This window comes from Colius striatus, chromosome 7 (assembly GCF_028858725.1).
Source record: "Colius striatus isolate bColStr4 chromosome 7, bColStr4.1.hap1, whole genome shotgun sequence".
NCBI classification, from domain to species: domain Eukaryota; kingdom Metazoa; phylum Chordata; class Aves; order Coliiformes; family Coliidae; genus Colius; species Colius striatus.
In genome coordinates this window covers 35,068,855-35,089,946 of record NC_084765.1, presented here as the reverse complement: position 1 = coordinate 35,089,946, position 21,092 = coordinate 35,068,855, and the positions used below count along the sequence as shown (strand labels likewise).

Here is a 21,092-nt window from a genome sequence, read left to right as displayed (position 1 = left end):
GTTGGAAGCTCAACATCTGTTTCCAAAGCCCCAGTCATGAAGCATCCTGTGCCATCCACATTCACTCAAGTGCATTTCTACATGATCCTTTACTTGAAAGCACTTCCTCCTCTTTTCATTAGCCATGAATTGAATTCTGCACTTAAACATTATCAGTAGAGCCCTCCTTATCAGTAGAGCCCTCTCTCAGTTATGTTAATTGTCCTATACCATGATGCTGCTACACAGCTGTCATTTTCATTCTGACACCCACATACCTTCCCTAAAATTAGCACATATACACATCTTTGCAGAGTACTATGATATTCCTACGTCCATCACTATTACATCACGCTTCAGGCTTTGGGTGAAAATGACGGAATTGAAAGCTGTAGGGGAAGAATGAGGAAAGGAAATGGGATGTTTTCATAGGAGTCTCTGGTTTTCTTGAAAAAGAAACGTAAAAACAATAGTAAAGTTTAGAAGATTTGGAAGACTCAAAAGAAAACTCCATAATGCCTTTTAATGTTTTCCCAGAGTCAACTACAAGCTCTTCCGATCTGTGGGTTAAGTCATACCTCCAACCCCATTCTGACTACTGCCCCCATCATGTTTTCATCAATATTTCAGCCTATTTTATTTAACTTAGTCTGTTTCAAAGACACGGTAGCAGCACCCAGGCTAAGTCAGAAAATCTTCAGAACAGTTTGTTAAGCAAATTCAACGAAGAAAGAAGTGAGAAAGCTTGTAAAAAGAATTACAAAATGCCAAGGAAAATTACTCCCCCCCCTTCCCCCCTCCAGCTAAGCAGCATGACAATTGCAATTGATGGAGCAAATTAAATTCTAAATGCACTGGTGATTTGATAGATAACATTTTCTGAGTGTTACTAAAAAAATACGTTCTCTGAGAAACAGAGTTAAGATCTGGAACAAGTCCTGCTTGGTTCTGGGGCCTGATTCTATTGTGCAAAGTTCATCAACATCAAGTTGAGATGGACTGAGGAGAAAGGACATGGAACTTCTCTAAGATGCTACATGCCTTAAGAAAAACTCTGCTGACAAAGCTCCCCTTCTATTCAGAAGGCCAGAAGACACAAAAGATACACTGACTAGTACTATTCCTTCTGCTGCCTCATTCTGCAAAATCATATATCAAAATGAAGCAAGGGAAATCAGAGAAAACCCAAAGTGATCTATGATGAGACACGATGCACCTATTTTTCTGTCAGCTAGAAACTGATATTTAACAGTCACACAATAAACACCCTGAAATGATACAGAAGTCCAAGTTTAGCTCTCTGCAAACACTGCTACACTTTACAGCACCTACCGTGTCACTCATCAACTAGTTGATCTTATCAGCACATTTGCAGTCTGAACATAGCAGCTGTCTCCACTTGTTTATTAGCAATTTCTATTTCTGCATTAGAAACAGGTGGGCAAGCTCAGAGAGCTAACAAGTTTCTCTTTGATGTAGAGATGGACAAATCCTCTCATTAACAGACCAGTATTTGAAAAAAAAAAATCATTACAGGGTATTTTTAGTCCTATTTCATTTTAGTGTTGCTGTATAATTGCAGCCCATTAACCACAAATTCTTGTTTCTAGAATCTGTCAGTTGTAGGCAACAAGAAGTGTCAGCAAACTGCTAGTTTCAATATATTGCTTTACTTGTTTTAGTGGTATGAGATTGGCTGCATCAGTCACATCAGAATGGATCCTGTTCTCCAATTAGAGAAATTAAACTCAGTTAATCAGGTCAGGCAGAAATCTGCCTAGAACCTCCCAGCAAAATCAACTTACAGATGGGAATTAGAAATAGCAGGTGTTCAGAATTACAGATATAAAACCAGGAGAAGAACAAATACACACTGTGTATTGCAAAAATGCCTCGTCCCTCACTAATGTCTCAGGTAGGTTAATACTAGAGTCAGCACAGAGCAATACTGTTTGCTAAGTTTCACATGAGCGTAGACCTCCTCACACAGATGTAGGCAGAGTAGTTGAACAAACTATCTGCTTGAAGCTCTGGCAAACATGCAGTAAAGCTGTTCCATACAACCCAAACAACTCCAATCATTTGTAATACATGACTAGCTAGGTCAGCCCTTATCAGACAGAAATGTGGAGCTTGGAACATTAAACCCAGAAATTGAATCGTTTCTTTCAAGAAAGATTTCAAGGCCCTGAGGTATCAGGTGAATGACTTTCCTATTCTAAAGTGAGCCACAATAAACAGTCTCTCCAAACCACTCAGCCAAGATTTAGCACCAAGAAACTTGCCAATTTAGAAGGATAAAGGTGAAAACAACGTGAAAGTTATAATGCCACCTACACTGTTTCCTAACAGTCTGTTAGTTGTGTGAATTGAAGCAGGGTTGGCCTGTGTATAGCAGAAGCCTATTGTTAGAGTGAGAAATCCAGGATTCACAGGATCACAAAAAAACACTTAGGAGAAAAACACCTAAGCAAGCTTTTCTGTTAGCAGAATACACTCTGGCTTCTGTCACAGCCTAGTAATTCTTTAACACAATCTGTGCAAGGCTTGACCATCTTCCCCTAAACCACCACAAGCTGAGGTCATAGAATGGTAGGGGTTGGAAGGGACCCCCAGAGATCATCTAGTCCAACCCCCCTGCAAAAGCAAGTTTACCTAGATCAGGTCTCACAGGAACATGTCCAGGAGAGTCTTGAAGACCTCCAAGGAAGGAGACTCCACATCCTCTCTGGGCAACCTGGGCCAAGGCTCCCTCATCTGAACAGTAAAATAGCTTTTTCTGACGTTTAAATGGAACTTTTTGTGTTCCAGCTTCATCCCATTACCCCTTGTCCTGTTGCTAGATACAACAAGAAAAAAGGGACTAGATGATTTCTAAAGGTCACTTCCAACCCTACCACTCTATGATGCCCCAACCTCCTGACACTCATCATTTAAATACTTGTTCCCAAAAGGAAAAAATAGTGAACTAGAGACAAAAACCACTCTCTCCGACAGCAAGTGTAACTGTTTGGATGTGACATCAGCTGGTACACACACTACACTGTGAGCTTTCCAGCTTTTTCAAGGCCAGACTACTAGTTTTCTTGCCTCTTACTCCTTGAGACCAGAACTTGCCCACTAGTTATCAATGAGGAAGTACAACCAAATAGTAAGGAGAACAGGCCACTAGGATAGCCCAGCAGCTCACCTCCTTTTTATGGGGGAGTGCTTTATAATTACCTTAGAAGGCAGAGAGAGTAGAAAGAATAGGGAGGGGGAAAAATTGGAAACAAAAATTAAAAATTCACACACAAGTAATATCTCTGCTGTTACAAAACTGCTATTTCATACCTTACAGCATGTTTCTAAGCCCAAGACTGTAAGGATCTTCCTATAAGCCTTTAATTCAAGGAACAGAGAGGATCCACAGACTGCTACCCTGTCCACACCTTCAGTGCTACCAACCACCATCAACTAATTTAACACACATGATGAAGAGCAAATCCAGCTAACTACTTTCAGGCTTTTTACTCTGCATCAGCACGTGCTCCAGACCTTGCAATTTGTGTAAAACAATAAGCTGTGCAGTAAGACACATGAGCAATTGGGCAGTATTGTGACCAGCTGGAAGAAACCCCTTCCTGACCTCTGCTTTTACCTTGAGGCACAAGCATTAAATCTTCCCCCCTTAGTAAGCATATTACTCATAACAATATTCAGTCACTGCAGTCAATCTGACCCTAAAATTATGTCCTTCCTCACAGAGCCCATCTCTGTCACACTGAGAACAGATTTAACTCAATTCAAATCCTTCTCTGGCTAATTTATGCAGTACCCCATTGACCTCCTTAGCGTCTGCCCCATGGGATCATGTGTGACTGGAATTGATGGCCAGACATGGGAAATGTGCAGCTCGCTGAAATACAAGGTGAGGCTTTTTTTGTTTGGTGGGGTTTGTTTGTGACTTTTTTAATGTCATGATTTGAAGTTGGTAACAGAAACCCAGTAGCAGTTCAATGCTTGTTTACCATTCAAGGGAGTAAAAGCTGCCTGGGGGCTCCAGCAGGCTGTATTTCATTACCTGTACCAGATGCACAGATCAGCCATTGAAAGTAGAGCATCTGTAGGTTTTTTCCCAAGTTGTTTCCACCTAGGGGAGAAGTTGAATTCTTTTCCCCTTCTGTTAAGACAAAAATTTGGGCACCCTATCACTCCTACAGAAGCTTGTAGCTCCGCTGCAATGAGGCTGGGGCACTGGGGTGTTATAAGACAGGCATGTTCCAAGTAGCTGGCTATAAATTTCCAAAGCAGTGTAAGAAATACACACAACCAAACTCTTTTCAGTTTCATTCATAATTTTCAATACCTTAAAACAAAAATACAGGTAGTAACGTGCTCCTGTGAGGAGGCACTTCTGAGGCACTTGACAAACTAATCACAAGTGAAGATAACTATGATTAAGATTTGTTCTGCTTTAGAATTTCAACACGTTTAATTGATTAGTATATCAGAAAAGGCTCTGATAGTCTGGAAGACCAGAGCTTAGCCATTGCTTGGCACTACTGATGTTCTAGCCCAAGTCCATACCAACCAATGAGACACTGTTAACTTACATTCCATAAAATGCTGTTGTTAATCAGAATATTTCTGCTCTGGAAAGGACACACAAAGGTTGCAAGTCTCTCAGGGAGAAAGATAAGACTGTTATAATTCACAGGAGGAAAGGTAACAGAGCAAGTGCCAAAGAAACAGTAGAAACTTTTGCAGCACTCTCTCCACTAAGAAGAAGTGGGCTTAGAACAATCTCCAAATTTCAGAAGAAAGGCTACTTTAAAAAAGAAATGTAGAAAACTAGAGATGAATGAAGGGCAGCCACCGCAGTAAATTATCTCACTTCAGATGGCTGTTCTGCTAGCATGCTGCATAAGGCAAAGGGGGAGAGAGAAAGGGAGTTTACCCTAATGTTCACTTTCTCCCTTTGCAAAAAACACTGTGGCTGCCTGTGCTTCAAGAGCCATTTTTAGTATCCTTGTTCAGTGTTTTCTGTGCATTGCTTGCTGCCTTGACTAATTGGATCCAATATGTTAATATGCATTTTGCCAAACTCACAGAAGACTGACCGTAGTGTCAAAGCTGTGCTGGCTAAGTCGGTTCCACCACATGCTGGGATTCAAAGAGCATTTCATACATCATGAAAAACACTAGCCTCAGTCTGCAGAGAGCCATGTGTCTATTTAACAGATCTCACGTTCCTTTCAACCAGCTTTCAACTTTATGGCAGGATACTTAAACAGGAACATAGTTTTGCAGGAATTCTGCTCTTTTTGGAATGGGCTGCTGCATTGTTGTGACTAGGATATCAGCAAGAAAAGAAATGTTTGAAACTGAAAGATAATCCTGAGAAATTTAGAGTAGACACCATCAGTGTTGCATATCCAGACATCCTCCCTTTGGCTTCAGATACTCAATAAACTACTTATTCAAGCAGGAAAAGAAATTGCATTCTCAATCCTGTAATTATTTAGCACTGTAGAACACATGACAATTTTATTCAGGCTTTCTTCCCTTCTGCACTAAAACAGGATCACAGTTTTCACAACACATGACTGTTCCTGTCATCAAAACCAAAGTGTTCAGTACAAAGCAAGAGAGGAATGAGCACCTCTGCCTGGCACCCCTGCAAATAAGTAGCAAATCTTCGATTCAAGGGAATACACAGATAAAAAAACTCAGTATTGCAGATGCAAGAAAAAAAACAAAGTCTGTTTTTCTCCACAGTTTGCTATAATCATCATCTCATTCAATTTCTATACATACTAAAATCTGTCCATTTTAACCTATAATCACAAATAAGGATTAGAGATGGATGAAAAAAGCAGAACAGGTTCTCTAAACGGAATATTTTAAGAAATCAAAATGCTAGTGGACTCCTTCTGCATGAGACTGCAATTGGACCACGTTAAGTACCTAGAAAACTAGAAAAATACTATCTGAGGCAGCCTCCTCTGTTCACGTTCAATGGAAATGCAGTCAAACAGGGGGGGCACCTGAGGAGCAGAGGCTTTCTGTAGTGCTTGATTTCTCTCCTGAGACTTTAATCAATAGAAGCAATGGTTCTTTTTTCTTGTATGACACCTGCAGTGTAGAAATGCCATTGTAAAATCTTATGGGTCCTATTCACAGAAGCCACTCAGTATCTAGGGAAATATGGGGAGCTGGATTGCTCTGTATTTGGCATACAAATGTGATCTAAAGGTTCAGCAGTGCTGGCTATGCTGTGTGTATGTGTGCTGGAGGAGGTATAACATGCATTGACACTAGAAGAACAACAGATGCGCTTGCTGTTGTGAACCGTTTCCAACCAGCACAATGCCAGGTTAGCACTCCAGCTGAATTGCTACAGGCAGTTCTTCTGGCTGCTTGAGAGATCATTACCAATCAAAGCAGATCATTCTATCTCCCTGTTTCAACATTATTAGATGAGAGCTCCCTTTAAAGAGTGTATTTTCCTTTGGGGTGGACTAACTCCAGTGAGGTGTTGATCTAATTTGATCCCTGTTTCGCTAGGAGATATGTCATCTCCAGCTTTGAAAAAGTTATTCAAGAGAAGAGAGCTTGAGCCTTTCATAATTAACATGCAACACTGTTGCCACGCAGGGAGCAGGCACAGTTATAATAACTTGGAGTCAATAATTCATAAACTATAATGCAATATTAATCAATTATCGAGGCCTGAATTACATTTAATGAGATTAAGCTGATTGGAGCACTAAGCTGTTTGAATCATATTGATTTAATCAATGTGCTTAATTAAACTGTGTACATTTTCCACATGATCATTATTTCCCAGTATCCTGCATGTGGCCTCTGATGTTTTTTGCTCAGGAATTGCTCTTTGCTGTAAATTGTATTTAAAGGTAAAGGGCTTGTTTCTCTCTGAGAAAAGATCAAAGTTGGAAGACAACCATCTAGATAGCTTACACAAGCAAATTGAGACGTGTTAGAATATTTCTTCCAGCAGCCATGTCTTTTTGATTCTGTAGGCTTAAAATGAGACCAAGTAAACACACCTTGTTAGTCTCACTTTATCCATCATTCTAGTTCTAGGAGCATCTGCGGATTCAAAGGGCACAAGCATCCTGCCATTCCTATGCCAAAATTGTTACACTTTTCATTTTTAGAAACATGCTTAGACTCAGAAAATGTGTTTCAACTCCCCAAAAGACCACATTTAAGATAAGCAGGTGTCATTATCTCTTTATGATAGTATTCATAATGGCTTCCCCAGCCTTGCATAAAGGACAGGTAATGACAGAAAAGCAACTCAAAGTGACAGCTATTACAGACATAAATCCACTTACTGGTGTCATATTTTGTTTAATTTCCCTCACCACTGTTGCTAATTACCTGAGACGTTTAGGTTTAAATTTAAACGCTGCAATTTAGCTCTATAATGCTACACATTGCTGAAAGGACACTCATCAGATATGTTGACTGTGGGAAATATTCATAACACACTGCATTATCAGTATTATTAATGGGAATCACAACTGTACAGCCAGCCACTAAGAGAGTTTTCTTTGTGTTACTATAAACAAAGACTGTCCCACCCCACTCTGCAGAGTGATGCTGTTCTCAGGGGATTCAGGATTAACCCCTGTGCAATACATGATGCTCATGTCTTTCAAATGAGAACACAGCAGTGCCGGCAATCATCAGCTGATGTAACACACTGCTCTACCACCCTAGACCCACTAAAATCTTCATTCCTATAAGGAATGCCTTTGTGGCTACTGTACCCTACTTTACAGTTGACTTTCCCTTTCCCTTCTTTAACTAAAGGTAAGAGCTAACTCACCTCAATGTAATGCACAGCCAGGAAACATTCTCTGAGGAATGCACACATGGCAAGCTCAAAAGAGTACAGTGTAACCTGTCCTCCTCTGATTAGTCATTTGGTGATTTTAATTCCATCACTCATAGGATCATAGAATAGTAGGGGTTGGAAGGGACCTGTAGAGATCATCCCTCACTCTGTTACCACTAGGAACATATCAATGTCCTCTACTTTCTTATTTAGAAGACAATTTTATCATCACCTGTGTATGTGTGTTTAGGTCTTTTACTTATGCTTCTTTAGTTAATCTGTCCATTTGCTCTGCCACTTACAACAGTATCCTACAGCTTCTAGTTCTAGCTTGCAGGTTCTAGTCAGTTGTCTGCCAAGGAGTTTAGTAAAACACAATTACTGGACAGTTGCACACTACTTCTGAGTACATGTGAATGCTGTTAACATTGCCTTCACTAGGCTGTGTGTGGCAAACTCAAGAAAGGCATATCTCTGCAAGCATCTATTAGCTTTGTCAAGTAGGGAATTGGCACCAAGATCAGAAGCTTTATTATTCTTGCTGTTTATGCATTCATTTGGGAGTGCACTGAAAGATGTTGGGACTTGCTCTCCCTTCGAAAGTCCTTTTAGGTCTCCTGATGAAATGTCTAAGGCTAGATCTAACACAGCCAGGAACAAAGTCACCAAAGAGTAAATGCTTGCCCAACCACTCTTTCGACTCCTCAACTTCTCGTCCTTTCAAAGGTTCATATACAAGGCAGGTGGAGGTGTGCAGGCTCAGCACACATGCAAGCTTGCAGATAACTGGGGTTTGTTTTGCTTTGGTTTCGGGTTGTCTTGGGTGGTTTTTTTGTCATAGGTCTTGGCTTTTCTTTGGAGGGGAGGGGCTCTTTGGATTATTCCTTTTTTGGTGGGAGAGTAAAATAAGTCTGAGAGGACATAGAGTCTCATCCAAAGCTCTGTGCACAACATTGAAAGTCAATTCTGCAGTCTAACTTTGTAAGAAGGAATAAGGAAGAGGGAGAGAGGAACATGGTAAAGACAGGTAATAAAGGAGATAAACAGGCTCTTTTTCTCATCATTGGTGCTTTATCTTTGTCACAAGACTATGAGGGATATTGCAGTTAGAATGAGCAGCAAAGTCATCCCTACTTGCTGAATGCTAAATCTTCATATGATGGCAGGAAGGGCAAATTCAAAATAAAACAACGAACAACAGATGCTCTCCCAGTTTCTGTGTGTACAACTCCATGGATCTGCAAAGTCCACCAGGGAGAACTGACCAGCCTCAGACTTTCTGTTGCACTCACAGACATTTATCAAACATGAATGGAAATTGTGCTGTTTGTAACTGGGATATTGGATGATCATGATGCAAAGAACAGGGAGCCAAAGAGTTCCTGGCTCACTTCTTTCTGTCTTCATACCGGTTTCAGAACCAGTATTAAATAAAAATTGCTCAGTACACCACCATCACATAAAGGAGAGACAGAAAGAGAAGAAGGAGAAAAGAGCCTAAAGTGAATATTAAAGTCCCACATAAACAAGGCATAATGAAGGAAAACAGCAGCCCATTTTTCTTCCCTTCAGTATGCGGTGAAAGTGCAGTGCCTGCAAGCGTGCATGGCTTGTGCTTCCTATTAACAAGGCACACATTAATAAATTTTACTCAGACAAATTTAACCATCCTAGGGCCCCATTAATCAAAAGCCTGACAAGACCAATCTGAAAGAGTTGAGCAAGGAAAATAAAGCACAGCTGACACAGGGGATGCCATGCCCTTCTTGTCCCTGAGCCTCTCCCACTTCATCAGCACCTCCAGTACCACAATCACTCCTTCCACCTGCACTCCTACTATGATAATCACACATCTCGCCTCACCCACCCAATGCCTCTTCATCAGTGATGTTTCCTATTCAATACTGGCCTATAGTAGAGAAGGATTTAGAGCATTTAAGTATGATTATGTAACAACAGCTACAGAGTCCTGGCAAGCTTTGTGTTTATACCTGTGCCGCTAGGCTTATTGAAAAGCATCTCCCAAGGTATAGATTCACAAGGAGAAATAACAAATTTGAAAGGAAAGAAAAATTACTATAGCTCATAAAAGCTATGAATTGTCCAGAATAAGAAGAGAAAAATGAGGGCTATTGATTTTTATTAATTACTCATGTGCCAAGTTCCCCATTGCTGGAACTCCGCGTCACTTCAAGCTGAAATACTTATGCCTAGAGACTGCACAAGCCAATGGGAGTTATTACTGGGAAAACATCTACCCTTTGGTCTGTTCATATTTAGCTCTAAGTTGTTGCTTTTGTGTTATGTTTTCAGCATGCAAAATATTGACAAACAGGTCCTTCCATCAGCCAAACCACTTCACAGAAAGAAGGGCATGTCATACAAGACAAGGAAACTGAGACGTAACTGCTGACCAAAGCCACACAAAGCAGCACAAATTAGGCTGAGTCCTCAAAAGCCAGAATTATCCAAGCCACTTAAACAAAATAAGCACATATGTGATTATTCAGATTTGTGAAAAGGCATCCCCCCAGGTCTAAAACATGTTGTGCTGCCTTGCTGTTCTTCCACTTGATAAAAGAATAAATATTTTCATCACCTAAGTATGATGGTGTATACTTCTATAGTCTTCAAAACTTGAGAGAAACTATGTTAACTTGCTTTAACACTGTCTTTCCCACTCCAAAAATCTACCTAAGTTCAAATGACTGGGTTTTCTGTATGGTCTGAGTTCAATTGGTCCATGGATAGATTTAGGAAGCCCTTAGCGCTGTTGCATTGCAAAGTTTCAGAGTAAGAGTTGTTTAGTGGCCCCTGATTTCATGAAATTTTGGCCAGAACTATAAGCTCCCACTGAATTAATAGAATATCACAAACTAAGGGACACTTCTTTCTCTCAAAATAAATAAGACTTCACACATAATGGTATTTGAATCCAGATTCTGAATATTACAACATCCTGAGGCATTTAAAACAAGTATCTGTCCAAACTGTTCATAGCTCCTTCATGAATCCTTCAGCAAATCTGTACAGGGTAAGCCAGCCAAGCCTTGTCTTCACAGACAGGTTAATGGCCTTTGAAAACCTGCCAGACTCTCTTTTAACACTGAAACAGACATTCTGGTACAATTTAAGAGCACAATGATCAAGAAAATTACAATGCCTCCTAATATTATCACATTTATATCATGATCCTCCCTAAAAGAGATGTGACTCTTGGGATGTTATCATGCTGGTCAGTACTGTGATGTTGTTTCCTCACAGGCCTCATTTCAGCATTTTTGTCTCTCAATTGTCTTGAACATAGTCCAAGTCCTGCATTCACAGAGGCCATCCATTCTCTTGTGCTGGACCACCCCTGGCACAACATGGTTTCAGTTCAGGGCTAGCCTCAAGGATTGCAGATGGTACAAAGTCTAGCATATTATTAGCATATGCAATTATGTTTCCCTCTTGTTTCTAGTGCAAAAGGTGAAAACATTCTTAGCTATTCTCTGTGATTGTCTTCCAGATTTTTTATGCTAATTGCTGTGCCCCTGTGACTGCAGACCTGGACATGTAGAGCTGGTCAGAAAGCAAGAATGCTGTTTTACAGAAAAGCTGTATGTTTTGAAATTGTTTCTTTTTTGCTTTCCTATGACAAAACACACCTTTCAGAAAGTCATCTTAAAGCCAAAGGTGCTTAAATGCCCTGTTTTGCACATTTACGCATCACATGGCTGACCCACTCCAAGTCTTTGCTTTGATAAATGCAAACATTAGCTTAGCTTTTGCATTGTACCTTCATTGGAAAGGCATACTCACTTGGGCAGAAAAGTTTGCTCAATATATGTCTCTTTCTTGATGTCTCCAATCCTCAAAATATTCCAACTTACTTTATTTCAGCTGCCCTATGAAGATTTTCTGTCATGAGGTTCAAAAATTTCTGTCAACAGCTATCACCCAACCAGGTGATCATCTATAGTGTGCCAAAGGCTTCTTTATGTAACCAAACTCCTCCACCACAACTCCCACCAACTATATCATTATCATGGAACAAATGTACTTAAGGGCAGGAATTATCTCTTCACATCAGGCATGGACAGCACCCATCACAGCCAAACTCCCTAATCACGTGTTACATGTGCTACTGGAGTGTAAATAATACTAATAATAGCAATATCAGCAATATAATTTTCTCTCTGATGCTGTCTCCAGTTTCTGCCATTAAAGCTGTGCATGTGTGCACATCTCACAAATTCCCATGTAGCCTATACTTGGCAATTTTGCTTTAAGACTTCAAAGGAAAAAAACATGTTCACACTCAGAGATTTGCTAATTCAGGGTAAATGCTTAGTTTATAATAAAATTACTGTAATAAAAAGGTATGAGCTCAGGATGATTACACTGTAATGTCAGCATAACTGCAATCACAGTGCTCTAAACCTGAACCAGGAAAAAGAGCAATAATTTTCACCAACTCTGATATTTGAGCTTCCTTTTAGTTTGCACATGGAGGTAGCATCTACATTATAAGAAGTCCTACTCACATATCACCACATATCCCTGAAAGAAGAATTCTAAAATCTGGTTCATATCACAGAATCCCTTTGGATACTTCTCAGTGAGGTAACAATATATAATATTTGATTAACACCCAAAAAGATCTTAAAGTTTCCACACTCCCTTTAAGTTCTCAACCTGTTTAACAGATGTGTGAAGAGCAGAGACTCCACAAAAAACCCCAGTTTATGCCTTGTTACCAACTGAAGAAACATCAGCCTGTATATAGGCAGTTAGTCATTTAGGCTCCCAAATCAAAGCCAATCCAATATGATGCAAACTGGAATCTTCTTACCATTTGCTGTTGATTACAGAAATTTGCATAGCTTAATCTTGATGAGGCTACTGAGGGTCTAAATCTTTGATTTTCACAATGAAAAATAACCACCTCTAGATATAACATGGCAGTTATTTACCATTAGATAGCACACCATCAGTTTGGATTTGGACAGAACGCAAGGGGCTAGGTATTGTGTCTTGGGCATGTTGGAAGAGCTGGATTTCACCAGAACACTTCAACTGCTGTCAAAGCTGGGAAAGAGTAAAAGACTTTTTCTTTAGTAAGTTTGAGACCTCAAAATACATAAATAATTTCAATATGGAACATCAATAAACTGAAAAAAAATATCAAATTCCTTGTTCAATTAGTTACTCAAACGGGGTTTCTAGTTGCTGGAGATATTTGATATTGAACTTGTTTCAGACCATTAGAGAAAAATTGGAAGTAAAAAAAAAAACCAGCAGCTCTCCTCTTCCCTCTGCAAATCTGTAATTTTAAAAATAACATTGTATTTGGCTATTTCCCGTATTTAGATTTCCTTTTTCATAATGAGAAAGATAAGAAAATCATGATATTCACTAAGCAGATTGCCAGTGCCACTGCTGACGCGACTGCAACTCTCCAGTATCTTTTTCTAATGCTTTCTTTGGCTACTTACAGAACTGCTCCAAGTCATCTCTTTTCTTAGATTCTGGCATGGCTGTGATTGTGATCAACGGGCACAGATTTCCTCCTAGCGTCTGGCAAAGTGTCTGCTGCCTCCAATAAACCTTCTTGGGGTTCCTGTTTTGCTCCAGGATATCAAGATGGGACTGAAAAAGAAACAGATTTATAAATGAGTTCACGGTCTATAAAACCTGATTCTATTCTACTGGGCTTGTGTTATTATTGGTATTAATTTAATCTCTTGCAAAGTTCCTAGCTTCAATTTTATGCCAGTTAATATCATCCCCTTTTATATCCCACAAATATGCACAAGCCATTCGGAATACATTCCAGTTCACCAAAGTTGCACAGTACTATTTACTCTTACATCATCTAGTTGAAAAAGCTCATTGCAAGGAGGTAGAACTAGATGACCTTTAAAGGGCCCTTCCAACTCAAACTGTTCTATGATATTACCTGAACAGTTCCTACATGCTCTTCTCATTAGTGTAAAGGAGTTCCTATGCGCACATTAAGTCCAAAGATCTTCACCACATTTAAGCATTTATAGAAGTGGCTGGTTAACTGTCAAGCACATGCCAGTGAAACTCAGGAAAAACTCTACTCCAGAGGCAGCCAAAAAGTTTAAATCAAAACAATATTTTGTACAAATGAGAAATTTGATGAATGTCTGTCCAAGAAGTTCCTTAAAAAGGAGATCTTCTCTCCCTGCCCCTACCCTGCCTCCCTGCAAAGTTTGTGTCAGTTTCAAACAATTCCAACAGCTTCTTGTGAAATTTGAGAAAAAGAATTGGCAGCTTAAACAAAATGAGTTTTTGGAACAAGTTCTGATTGCCTCATTAGACACATAGCCACTTGTCACCCACACACCAGATGACGTGTGGTTCTCTGTTTACATTGTAATTGCAAGTGGCAAGATGAGTGTAAGTCACCTCCGTTGCACAGTGCTGCTGAGCATTGTGGAACACCAGTTGTGTCTCAATTGGTAGGGATAGGTGCAGTACATTATGTACACTTATCCTAACAGTACTTTACCTACAACACACAATTCACTGAGCAATTCTTACATAGTAACTTTTTGTCTTTACAAGTCAGGGCTAAATTTTAAACCAATGTTTATGGGACAGACATTCCCGTTCCTCAAACCTTGGAGCTCGCCATCTTTCAGATTGCTTTCCCAATAGTCATTTGAATGCAAACACAGAGCTGAAGTTTACAATCATCTCTGTCATAAAATAATTAACATACTGCTCTGTAAAGTAAATTCAATTATCAGATGCATCCAACAATCTCACATAGATACAGCGAACTCCAGATAATAATTTACTTCTGTTACTGGTATCCAGTGAAACTTAATTGGGTATAGCTGCCACAGAGATTTCAGCTAGATATCCAAACAATTAACACTGTGATGTAAAAACAGATAAATTACTGCCTATAAAATGAATGTAATTACCAATGGACAAAAAGTAATGAACTGCAAAGTGTATCCAGTTCAAATAGGATCCTACAATGTGTATTTCCTTTAAATATTACTGTAATTATTAAATATACATGATATTTTAAAACATTCTCAAATTACTAACTCCATATACAAGTTTATCTTCTTCCCCAAAGCACTATATATTTAATTGAGCCCTTGGGTTTGTAATCATTTTTAATTTATTACTAATATGTAAAACCAACATACTTCACCAGTGGACAAATGCTTTAAAATGAAATCTACTCATGCACAAATCTGCTTTAGTTTATTTACTGTGGAAATGGATGTAACGTGGAAATGTGTAAATGCACCATTCAACATTTGACATTTGTCCAAGAAAAGAAGCCTTTTAGAATCCATTAGAGGCAACAATTTTGTTTTGGCTAAAGAGCTGGACATGACAATTTATCAATCTTTTCCATCCATAATTCCCATTTACCAAACTTTATGGTTCTTACTCAGTCTGAGTTCATTTAAACTTTTCCTGGGGCACAATTCCTTTTAACTTCAAGAAGGATTTTATTTGAAAAGGCAGTGAAGTACTTCAAGACTTGGCCCTGCAAGTCTAGGGATAATATCTTTTTCATCTCTATTCATTCAGGAGTAGGTGAGATATTCAGGGATTCCCACAGCATACAAACTCTCCAAGCCTCTCTTGCTTTTGTGCCAGCAGAAGATAAAAATCAATAACAGTAAAATAATGATGAGGCACTGCATTTCAGTAATAAAGTATGGTCGTGAAAAAGTTCACCCAATTCTTCAGTGTTGGATTTGTCTTTTCCCCTGCAGACTGTGGTATGGATATGCTTTCAGGGCTATAGGTCAAACCCCACTACTGGGGCACATTCTCTTCCTCGTTGATTTTGAGGAGTAACTGGTTCCCATAAGCCTAATAAGAAGAGATCTGGCAGGCATATTTTGGACTGTGAAGGCTTGACTGACCCTCTCACAGATACTGGAAACAGTTTCTTTGAACATCTATAATGGAATGCAGAGTAGTTGACAAGAGACTTGTTTGAATGGAAATTAATCTAAGCCTAACTATGCTGGTGTGTCGAGCAGCACAACTAGTGATCCCTTGAAAGCATAGTCTTTCATATCTCATAATTGTTAACTGATACCATTCAAAAAAGAGTAAACTTCAGCTTCACCAGCTCAAACCAGCATCTACTGCCCAGAAGAGAGTTGACAATAGAAACTGAGGGGAGAATGAAGGGGAACTGATCTATTGGAATGGTGTCCCTTCATTTTCAGTAACATCTTTCTCATCTTTAACAACAAAGTAAGGCTACTCCCAGAACTATTAGTTCCCCTTCTTTTATCCTTCCTTCCTTTCACACCTTGGGCTTTCATACATCAATCATAGAGAAAAGACAGCAGATGCATTTCCCCTAAAATTTCCTTACCAGCTACCTCTGGACAGAAAAGACTGTAGAAAACAAATCCTTCCCCAAGAAGAGAAGTTGGTACAATTCAATAATAAAATTTATGCCTTGGACTTGTATTCTTTTAGTTTCTATACTGACAGCACTGATATGAGTGTCACAAATGCCTACTGACACTCCAGCTGACGCAGAGGAAACAGTTGACAAAGCATTCAAATGAGGTCCAGCACTGAGGTATTGCTGAGTGCAGGTCTGAAAGCTGAGCGGTTACCCTCTGTCATGAGGAGGAGCAGGCAGCTTTCACTTCTGAGTTGTCATTAGCTTTAGCCCGCTGCTTCTCACCCCTGCAGAAGGATCACTCTGCAACAGTAAGCAAATGATGCTTTGTGCTATGACTGGTATAAGCATTAATAGTTTGTAACCCAGCTTATCCAATACAGACATTTATTTTCTCCTACAGCCTTCTGGGATTCAGAGCTGTCAGGAGCCAGAGTTGCAAACAAGGCTATGACAGCAACGTGATCATTACCTGCCTGTGAAATTGGTCCTCTATGCTATCTCAAAATCTACACATACTCTAGCAGCTCCAACCTGTCAGGCCCATTAGCTTATCTAGGTGGATGTATCAGTATTACCATCATTGTAGAGTAGGTATAGGGGTAATGGTAGGCCAGGTAGCAAACATCATCTTTATGAGGAAACTTGATACTGAAGGTGAGTGTATAGTAGAATTTTCCTCTCATGCCTCCTCCTGCAGCAGTTCTGCAGCGGTAGTGGTTTCTGAAGAAGAGAAAGAGAGGGAGAAGTAGAAAATTTTCACTTCTAGATGTACATTTGGAACAGCAATGAGAGAAACAAGCATTCAGAGAAACATCCACCCTGAACACTCTTTCAGCTCATGCTTTAGATGGGCTCCAGACTCAACCAGTCATTTTACCAAGACAGAGAAGACCCCATACAAGTACAATCAATCCAATTCCAGCATTGAACAGTTACAGAATATTATCATGGTGCTAAACAACTTCTAGTAACACATCTAGAAGTTATATAAAAGAATGAAGGTTAAAGAAGCAGTGGGTCTACTAGATAGAGATAAAAAGACTATCACAGTGGTAAGTATCACTGACCTAAGTGGTACACCAGATTCAAGGATGTCTGGGGGTTCACACAGTACAATTAGAGTAGCAGGGAGTTATGGAGCAGAATTGGATGTGGCAGTACTGGCCATAGAGCGTTGCAGCCAGTCACGTGCTCCTGATAGATGAGAGTACTCTCATAGGAAAATAACAGCTTGTTTCACTTTGTGAAGCTGCAAATAAGAAGCCAGTTAATACTAGTTTGTATAGCACAGGCCAGACATATTTAAACTAATGTATTCAGCTAACACTGCTGTATTTCTTCCAACATCCAAATTACCTTGTAATGTAGATACCTATTCAAAGCCTTGAACAATACCCTTTGAAAATATCCTGTGAAAACCCAGATATTTAGAAAAATATTAATTCCCTGCCAAACCAACCATTCAGTTCCACTACAGGAAAGGGGATGTTCTAGGAATTAGAGAAAAAGAAAGAGAAAAAGAGAAAGATAAAAAGAGAGAAAGAGAGAGAAAAAGAAAATGAAAAAGAGAAAAAGAAAAAGAAGAGAAAGGGAAAGGGAAAGGGAAAGGGAAAGGGAAAGGGAAAGGGAAAGGGAAAGGGAAAGGGAAAGGGAAAAGCTTCGACCACGTGTCCTGATCATCATACAAGTTTGTAATGATAAGACAGATTCTGGGTCAAGCCATGAGGTCAGATGATGGATCATGATGGAAATTACTAGAACTGATAGCAAAGCACAGACACAACAGTATCTGAGATGGAGTCTCACTACAACAGAGCTCAGTCAGAAACTGAGGGGCCAGGATATAGCTCAACTAGAGCTCCTGGGCCCATAGACAGAGGGTCTGGGTGAGTGGATCAGGGCCTTGACACTGCCTTCATTAAAACTACAGAATCTCGAAGTATGCTTTTCAACCTAGTTCCAGGACCAGATCTCTTGCAGGAGACATTGATAAAGTGATGTCTTTGGGCTGAGCAAGAAAGTTTTCTTTCAGTAGAGATGAAGAGGCAATTCATGCACTTTAGCAAGAGGCCTCACAGCAAATCACACCCATAAGTACATTTCAAACAATATTTTTCCCACATTGCACCAATTATGCTGTTGCCAAACCTTCTGATTCTGAAGGACTGTGAGTTTTCTTTGACAAATGTTATCATCAATGTTGCATTAAAATGCAAAATAGAAGAGGCAACCAAAAGATGCAATTTCAGCTCCTGAAATTTACAATACTAGTTTATTTTGCTGCTGTTCATTTTTATTCAAAGAGGTGGAAAGAAAAGATAATTATTCTTGTCAAATTCTCCAAAATAATCAACTCTTTTTCATAAGGAAGACACAATACAATGCTGCTGAATTTAATAGTTAGGAATACGTGGGGTGAGTGATACTGACCAGATCAAAAGATAGTAGCGGAACACTGAGTCACAGGGGCAAACTGAAAAGCCTATGATTTTATTCTCGGCTGAACCCTTCACTCTAACATTTCTTTTGCAAATAAACCACCTTAATATTGGACAAAAGGACTCAGAGAAAAGAAATTGCAATGAATCCAGAAATATAGAAACATCTACTTATTATATACATACTTTAGTGGATCCAGGATTCGAGTACTTTTTTTTTCACTTCACAACAATGACATTTAATCTAGTTCCTATTAATTTTGACAGTGGAGGATAATTAAGAGCCATTTCTTGTATAGTGCACAAGGGAAGTACTCATCTTCATAGCCTCTATTATATTCAGTGTCACTTAAAAGGTTAGATGACCTTATTATAAAGAACTGTCACAAAGTGCTGAGATCATCTGAGTCCTCCCCTCCAAATTCATAATTGTGGTTAGAGATGTGAGAAGAAGTGGACCTTTGTGGGTGGATATTACCCAAATATCTTACATACACATTATTCACACCTGTCCCTCATGCTCCAGTAAATGCTTCCCTCTATATAGTCTGTAATTTTGCAGCCAAAAATGTCTCTCCTGTCTAAAGTGATGTTTTGCAGCACCAGCCACCTCTGAACTTGATGCCATGCTGATAGGCAATGTCTTCAGTGCTCAGATTACATGACAGATTGCATGATCTTGAGGGTACTGATGCACAGCACTCAATGCACCACTTAGCACCATATTTCATTCTTGTTCTGAGGATTTCTGCTGTTCCAGCAAACTACCTGTCCAGAAGAGATATCTCCAGACTTTTGAATCACTTCTTGACACTTGTTTCAATCTACAGCAAACTATCTGGTAGTAAAAGGAAGTTTACAGGTGGCTTTGTGAGGCTTCAATATTCTTCACTTCATGCATTAAAAAGAAAAAACGTCTGTGTGTAAGCAGTGTAAATGGTCATGTATTGTTACTGTGTATGATCTGGTCTCCTCACAATCCATCCTACAATGCAGTAGCTTTGAATCTTTTTAAAAGAAATCTCAATAGCATTTTTCCTCTTTGACTCCCTCTCTTGCTGCTTTCACCCCAAGATGGCTCTGCTGCCTCCTTGTTCTTCCAACACACTGGTAGGTTTTCTTTCTCATCCTCTTTTCATCACAACACTCTACCATAGCAGAATGAAGGCCAAATTAACAAATGAGGACGAGGGAAGGAAAAAAAACACCCTGTCAACATCTGGGCCTCACTATCTTATTTGTGTTCTCTTTTAAAAAAAATGTTCAGTCTCACATACTCTCTAGAAACAACTAGGCTGATTACTAGAAAGAAAATAGGGGACAAGAGTGAGGGCTTTTTTTTTTAATCAGCATGCAAGCTGTACCAATTGTGCCTTTCAGTCACTTTGTAAGAGTGAAATAATTTTGCTTCAGAAATAACATACAGGTAGTATATTTCTAGCATAGCTGTGATGGAAAGTTAATTTATAATAATTATAATACTACTTATCACTTACATTGCACAATAATTTCTTGAGCTTAAAAGACCTTTGCAAGCATTATCTAATTAAAACTTGCCTCTCATTTATCTATTTCCATTCTTTGGGTGGCAGATAAGTGACTGTAATTTTACATCCTTTATAGATGGGGAAACTGAGACATAGACAGGTGAAGCCATTTAGCCAAATATACAGGCAGGTCAATAACAGAACTGGATTGCAACTCAGGAATTCAGAAGCACTAAGTGATACATAAACAACATCTCTTGGTCATCTCATCTTTAGCCTTCCTGTCTGCAGCATTTAGTACACTGAAAAGCACTGGAAGCACTTGCTTAGGCTAAAATGGCCAAAGATGTCAATATTCTAGATTTCTGTGTCCTTCAAAACAGAGTCTAAATGGAAAGTAAACTATTTATCACTTTTAATCTGCTGATGCATTCCCTTTGTCCAAAGTCCTTCTACCACCTGGAGTCTAGTGTCCTCATTTTACACGCCCTGACCTTCTTAACATCTCTAAGCTTGGCTGTGTAGTGCAATATGCTTTAGTAACACCTTTGTTCATACTGGGAAAAAAAAACAACAGTAATTATAGGGCATGGCTGTTATTTTGAGGTCTGCCACACTGGAAACTGGAAAATGTACAATAAAACTTCCTTTTGAAGGGCAAAACCATGTTAAGGCATCTTTATTGTGAAGGTTGCAGGAAGAGTCCCAGTTAAAGCAAGATGTCTGTGGGAATATTTTTCTATTAAGGCCTTCAGTCACGTTGTAAGGGTCAGGTGCTCTCAGGCTGAGACTGGTGTCTCAGCCCTCTGTTGTAGATATTAGAACTGAGAGGTGGCCTGATAATGCTATGATGATGATTTCATCTAATGTGATTATAATGATACTGAAAAGAGAAAACCTAGTTCTAACACCATTATGATCAC

At 39.4% G+C, this 21,092-nt stretch overlaps 1 protein-coding gene across 1 annotated transcript in view; it reads right to left on the bottom strand.

Annotated features, from left to right (window-relative positions):
* Positions 1-21,092, bottom strand: part of AGBL1 (AGBL carboxypeptidase 1) — a 272,145-nt gene that overhangs the window by 190,547 nt on the left and 60,506 nt on the right. The window contains exons 16-17 of the mRNA XM_061999859.1: positions 16,820-16,964; positions 13,309-13,462 (exon numbers count right to left, since the gene is read on the bottom strand). Of these exons, the coding sequence (XP_061855843.1) occupies positions 13,309-13,462; positions 16,820-16,964 (299 nt within the window). The remainder of the gene's footprint in view (positions 1-13,308; positions 13,463-16,819; positions 16,965-21,092) is intronic.